General features: G+C 29.6%; 1 protein-coding gene across 2 annotated transcripts in view; it reads left to right on the forward strand.

Annotated features, from left to right (window-relative positions):
- The window catches only part of LOC108688430, a 10,508-nt gene extending 4,383 nt beyond the window's left edge, over positions 1-6,125 (forward strand). Inside the window, exons 2-6 of one of the 2 annotated variants that reach the window (XM_018194687.1) lie at positions 238-303; positions 2,785-2,850; positions 3,143-3,305; positions 3,780-4,131; positions 5,740-6,125. In XM_018194687.1, the coding sequence (XP_018050176.1) occupies positions 238-303; positions 2,785-2,850; positions 3,143-3,305; positions 3,780-4,131; positions 5,740-5,922 (830 nt within the window). In that variant the 3' untranslated portion in view covers positions 5,923-6,125. The remainder of the gene's footprint in view (positions 1-237; positions 304-2,784; positions 2,851-3,142; positions 3,306-3,779; positions 4,132-5,739) is intronic. The other variant, XM_018194688.1, reaches the window with a different exon arrangement.
- Positions 6,126-7,170: the final 1,045 nt, after the last annotated feature.

Genomic DNA, 7,170 nt, shown 5'->3' on the forward strand with positions numbered 1-7,170 from the left:
TTAGCACAAATATGTTACAGAGAAATCGATTTTTGTTCCTAAAATACATTTATTGTTCCTAAAAAACAAAGATTTATATTGTTAGAATTATTAATTATTACATCATAAAAATGATTAGATTAATTATTTAAGTATTAGTGATAACTATTACAGAAAGTTTTAATTATATTTTCAAGTATTAACTAATCGGTTTTGTCTTGTTAAGATGGCTCGGTGACTTGTAATCATTTGTTACAGTAACGGGAGTCGTGCAATGGCAAAAAGAACTATTGCATCGCGTTACGGACACTGCCGCGGACTACAGTATGTGTTCGCATAAATTGCAATGTTTATTCAAAAGCTTATGCATTCTCTTTACGCTTAGTACGGCTTCAGTGCAGCTTTCAGAAAGAAAAGCAAAAAAGACAGGGCTTTTCGAAATTTGCAAATGCTTATGCGTATAGCTGTTATAATAATTAATAAAAGAAAAATGTTGGGATACTCTTTTATTTGAAGACTTTATAGGATCCTATAACCGTTCTTTATTTTTTTAATATGTTGCTATTAAGAATTATTAATTCATTATATTATTATTTATATAAAGTACATAATGGGTTTAATTAGGAAAAATTTTTTTAGTATTTAATGTCAAATACTTAAACTTTTTAAAAATTTGCGAAAGCTTATGCGTATAGTTGTTGATAAGATAAACAATGTTGATAGATACGCTTTTTTATATGAGTAAGGTTTCAAAATCCTACAACTGTCCTTTCTTTTTTTAATATATAGATAATATATTACTATTGACAATTATTAATTTATTATTTGTGTAAATTGTCATGCTAATTAGGAAGAAATATATTTTTTATTATATTAATAGCAAATATTATTAGCAAATATTTGAACTTCTTAAATTTAATTTTTAAAAAATTATGTAAATTATATATAATATCTTTTATTAACGGCGTATAGAAATTAAGAATTCTAATTTTAATTCAGATGTTCAGAATTAAAATTAGAATTCTTAATTTCTACGTCGTAAATAAAAAAATATCGTTAATAAAAAATATTATACATAACTTATATAATTTTCTGTTGAAACAATTAAAAATTACTTCTAATTTTATTTTTTATTTTGTGAAATTTATATAGTGAATGATGTGAAAATTTCAAAAGAGAGCTCGTAATATGAACGAAAACTAAAAGGTTAGTGACTAATATCACTTCTGCAGAACGTTGAAGAACGTAATTCATGTTAACGTAAATTCCCGAGCGCGCATGGAGTCAACAAGCTCAGAGATGCAAATATACATACATCTAGCAGAGAAATACTGTAATGCAGTAATTCGATCCGTAATAACGCGACGTGACGCGACGCTTTTGATTGAGAAGGGATTGCATTTCTCTTTACTACGGAACGATACACTTGTAATTGCAGAAGTTCGTGACCCAAATCGTTTCTTAATTCCTTTTTAAATAGTATCGAAAGTTGTGTTTTGTTTTTTTATGACGTTCTCAGATAATCAAATTAAACAAACTTTACTTATCAATCTTGACAAGATAGTTAATGAGAAAAACTAATTATAAGAGAGATTAACTTGGCAATCTATAAATAATATACCTTTTAAATAATTCAGTTTGCATAATATTATCAGGATAACTGACATTTACCACTTAAGTCTGAAAAATGTGCACGAAAATATATGCAGGCATTCGGAATAATTAACAGACATTCTTTTCTCGATAGAAAACAACTGCACGCTATCTTAATCTGCGACGAGAGAATTGTCAACTACTGCAAGATTAAGAAAAGAGTTATAACCTAATTCGGACAATTAATGATACAATATATTACTCACAATATACATTTTAAATCTCAATAATACATCATCGAAGTATAGAGTGTTAAAAGCAACAAAATAATAAATATTTCATTGAACTCGCAACATTAAATTTAAAGTCTCCCAACGTATTCTATTATATAAATGCAAATGGCAGATGTCAAAGATCAAGACAATTACATTGAGAAATCATCACAATGCTGATTAATTAATGATCTCATTGAGTTCCGCTTAAAACTATTTCTGTGCTTCTATCTTTGCTCTTTCAATGTTGAGAACCTGTGTGTTTTGAGTGATTTCTCGGCAATTCTTTTTCGCAATTTTAATATATTATTTATATTATTTAATTTTAACAACACAAATAAATTTTGATTACAATAAAATTTGATTAGGTTTCTCTTAATAATAATAATTTAAAAATTTATATTTTATACCTATTTTATAATAAATCTAATATCTCGATTAATCTTAAAATGCAAGTTTCTATTGCATTTCTATTCCATTCGAAAATAAATAAATTATTTTTGCATCTCGACAACAAATAAATTCTCAATAAATATTGATATGAAAAAAAAATTTTATTATTTTTGTTGTTCTTTTAAAAAAATTAAAAAAATTAATTTCTCATTAAAAGAAGCAATAATTCGTTTTTACATAAAATTAAGAAATTAGTTTAGTTTATATATTCACGCATGACATACATATATCGCTAAATCGAATCAAAATTTCATAATAATTTGTTTTCTAGTAATTCTCACATGAGATTAAATAAAGTTTACTGTTTCACGGAACAGATGTAATATAAATAAATCTCAGAGATGACATAACAATTCACAGGAAGCTCGGTTCTTGCGGCATTGAAAAAGTTAATATCTATAATAAGCAACAGCAATAACAAGCGATAATATAAATGAAATAAATGGGAATGCACATAAAGAGAAACATTTTCGTCTTCTGATTGTAGTTACCAGTGCGGTAGAGAAACCGAGAAATTTATTGCTCAACGCTACCAGGATGACAACTGGTTATAGTAAGTACCGCGCACAGCTAATACTACTACATATTAAAAAAAAAAATACTAAATCTTAATATTATTTTGAATAGTATTAAATGTGTGTAAACATTTATTTATAATAAAAAAATATTTACTCAATAAAAAAATAAAAATAGTTCAATTAACCGTTCTTGTACGAATAAATATAAGTATCTTTATATTTAATAAACATATACTTGGAATCATTCAAACAATATTAGATAAATTTAGTATATTTTTCAATATACTTAGAGCTGTTTGCGTTTATACTTATTCTTGAATCGGACAGTTGACAATGCAGCCTCAATGGGTCTCGAGTTCAAGCTGAAAAGATTTCTAGAGAAATTCCGTACTCGGATGCGCAACGGTATTGCAGAACTGGGTATACCTCCGCTGGAGCCGTTCACTCTCGACGAGATTGACATCGACACGGATAATCCAGAAATCGGAAAGTAAGTTGTTGGATGAATACACGATCCGGTGATATCGGATTTCTTTCAGAGACTCAGAACAAAGAAAATCTCGCCTCGATAGAGTTTTAGAAAGCACGCTATAGAGATCATAAATAATTTCGCTAATAATGTTACAACTTTATTAAATTTAAACTTTAAGTGATATCTGAAAAGTGCGAGTTAGCATATAATTATTTTCTCTTACAATATCGAGATATTGTATATAATTATACCAATTTATAGTTTATAATTATACCAATTTCAATTATTTCATTGTCCATATCTACGTACATTTTCATTTTATTGCTCACAAAAATAGTATCTTCAAGGAAGTATTTTCTATCTAAATATTCAAATTATTGCTTCTATTCGAACTATTGCTTCCAGTTAGATGTGAAAGATATCGACTTTTACAGTTCGCAATGTTACTTCCGCAAACAAGATGTGTAAAATCATTGTAAATCTGTTTTACAGAATATCCTTAGTCATTGAGAACTTGGAACTGAGAAATCTATCGACTTTCTTAATCGACCGAGCTAAGTTATCGCTAATCGGCCCTACTATCACCATCAATATCTCCATACCCGAGATTTATGCTTCGGGTCGTTACAACATTTCCGGGATCCTGGGCGATACGTATCCACTACGCGGTGCAGGTTTTTTTCAAACAATTGTACGTGACTTCCGCGTTTACGTGAACACCGTGCTGGGCTATGCCAGAGGAATGTACTTGAAGAAGTTCGACCTCGACTTCTCGCTGCGTGCCATCAAAATGCATTTGGAGAACTTTATGGGCGGCGAAGAAATTGGACAAATTATGAGCAAGGTGAGGCTGATAAGCATGTTTTGTTCTTTGAATAAATCTTCGTCTATTTAGGCAGACGAGGAATAACTGGTTAGAGAGTTCTGTTCAATCTTGATAAATGGAAGTATATAATGTTTCGTCTAATATTTAATCTTTAAATATCATGTAAAGTTTTATTGGGATATTATTTTATAATCAAAGTATACCTATTATATAAAATTTATGATAAAAATGATATTTTGAAAAAATTTCAGTTTATATGACTTTATTTACATTCTATTTATCGAAATATTTTATCAAAATATTTTTTTAAATCTTTTTTTGATTCAAAACAAACGTTAACAAATAATGTATCTCTCCAATTAAATGATATATAGAGACAAAAAATACATACAAAGGATGCATTGAGAGAGACTTTTTAAAATATTTTAAAATATTAAACTAACTATAGAATATATCTTAAAAAAAATACGTAAAAACAAATGTATGAAATTGCCTTCTAATAAACATTTAAATAAACATTCAAATAAACATTTAAATTAAGAAAAAAATAAAATTTATTTTCGATATCCTTTGTAATATCTGTTAATATCTGTACGTCATAAAAATGAGTGCGGTTTTACATGACAATCTACAGAGGCTTATGGGATTTTTACAAATCGTAGCGTTTCACAGAATAGTTCATTTTACGATCAGTTGCGATCTTGCAATGTAATATATATTATAAAGATCTTTTTACGACTACGTTTCAATATTCAATTTTATTCGCGATGTGCACAAATATCAGTGGGGCGAGGTCGCGTTTATCCGGCCATTGAAACCGAAATTCCATGTTGCTTGTCGAATATTAATGGCTTGCTCGATTCGTGTTTCACCTCGGCAACAACGTAAATCTTGACTGCGCAACTGTCGATTTGAACACGTGTCACTAATTGATTGCCTCCAAATGACTGCAATGAATTACAGATTATTTAATGTTGTCACAAATTTCTCATCCTAAAGTTCATCATAATATTCCTGATTTTCAGATAAAATTTCATGATTTTTCTTTATGCTTTCAATAATATTTTAAAACTTTTTTGTATTTTCGGTCTGATTTGGTAACCATCAAATATTTTGTTGAGAGAGCAATTTAATATTTAATAATGTAAATTGCTGTTAATATTCCTAACACTATTTGCGTTTAATTATTAAGTTAGCAGTATTCCAAAACTGCGTAGATGTATATTAATATATACACATATTAAATATAACTTCTTTAAAGCCAAAAATTTTAATTTTCCAGAAAATTTTGTAAAATTTTCTGACATTTCCCTGATTTCCAATTTTGTGGCAATTAAGTTATTATTGCATTTGAAAAAATGAAATAATTTATATTTATCTATCCTATTAATAGTCTGATAATAGTAAAAAATTACAACAATTTTAACTGTAACAAAACTATATATCATATATTTTGTATATTTTCAATATATACTCAAATTTCAAGTTAAATCTCGACATCGAGTATTTTGTTCTGACGCAAAATTTCAACAAAATAAAATCACTACAAAATAAATTTTATCTGATACGTCGATGAGTTAAACTCGTAGTTCGATTATAAAGTCGATTCGGTTTATCGATTTACAGGTATTCGAAGATTTAACACCGGAAGCACTGGACGTCATTAAACCGGATATATTGCCTCCGATTCAGGATTATGTAGCGAGCCATGTGAATGAGACAATTCATCATTTAACTATGAGAGATCTGTTCCACGTCCTCCTGGGAAAATACGAATTCGGAGATATCACGCATCTACTGATACCCTGAGAAGATATGTGATTCTGAACGTAATCGAAATGCATCGCCGAATTATCGGGCCGCGCAATTACAAGCGCAATAACGCAAGTTTAATGTGTCTGAAAATGCCTTCGTTCAAGGCATAAGGGATTGTAATCGAGGTACAACACTCCGTTGTGATGGAACGAATACCCGCGACGACAATAAAACATGACAAGTTGATTTCAAAGTTAGCTTTGTGTTATGTAATGTGTTGCTCACTCGAAGGTCTTTGACTACCTTGCCTGATGTTCACCTTCGATTACCCATTGTCTTGCCGAAGAAGGATTGTTTTATACACGATGGGTGCGAATTATTGACTTCCTTTCGTTCATTTCTCTCTTGTACGTTAAATTATTTCCAAAAATCCTTATTCGAAATAATCAAAAAAGTATTGAAGCTTTAATTGGATACGCACTGCTCGTTAGAGAAATTAAGATTAAGAGAACTAGTTTACGCCATAGATCGTATACGAATACGATTTACATATGAATGAACCATACGATAACACATCTCGTTAGCATCTGCTTAGAAACTTGACGTAATTCTGAACGAAGACACCGTCAGGTGAATCTTCTCATCACCCGCCCGCGAGCGACTGCCGCGGGTGCAGTGAAAGAGGCAAAATGTTTAATTCATCAAATCGTTCGACGCTCCGAATTTGGCGCATCTTTAGCCACTGATAAAGACGAGCGAAAGTATTACAACCTTGAATGGCGATGTCGTCAAATCTTCAGCATTGCGACATCGACGCCGGCTATTCACCCAGATGTCAGTGAATAATGACAAACGATACGAGACCGTGAAAGATAATTTTACAGTGACGAAAACTATCCGCAAAATGGCTCGCCATTCTTTTCGAAACTGTTGTACAAAGTAAACATTTAAACCTTTTAGCGTGCCGTATATCGCGCATTAATCTTCTTTGTTTGCCATATGCTGCACAAAGTTTCGTGAACACTTTGAAAGCCAAACAAATCAAAATTAATGAAGAAACTGATTGAGATTCTTAACCTTAATTATAACTTCGTTTCTTTTTATACAGATAAATACAATAGTAATAATTTAATTTGGAATTTCATAATACAAAAATAATTAATTGTTAATATATTTGCATATAAATATTTATAATAACAGATAGTTTTAAATGATTATAAATAGTCGTTGAAAGAATTCTCAAAAGCTTTCATAAATATTCTATAAGTATAGAATTATTATATTCAGAATTTATCATTATTA

Source organism: Atta colombica, unplaced genomic scaffold (genome assembly GCF_001594045.1).
Source record: "Atta colombica isolate Treedump-2 unplaced genomic scaffold, Acol1.0 scaffold233, whole genome shotgun sequence".
Classification (NCBI taxonomy): domain Eukaryota; kingdom Metazoa; phylum Arthropoda; class Insecta; order Hymenoptera; family Formicidae; genus Atta; species Atta colombica.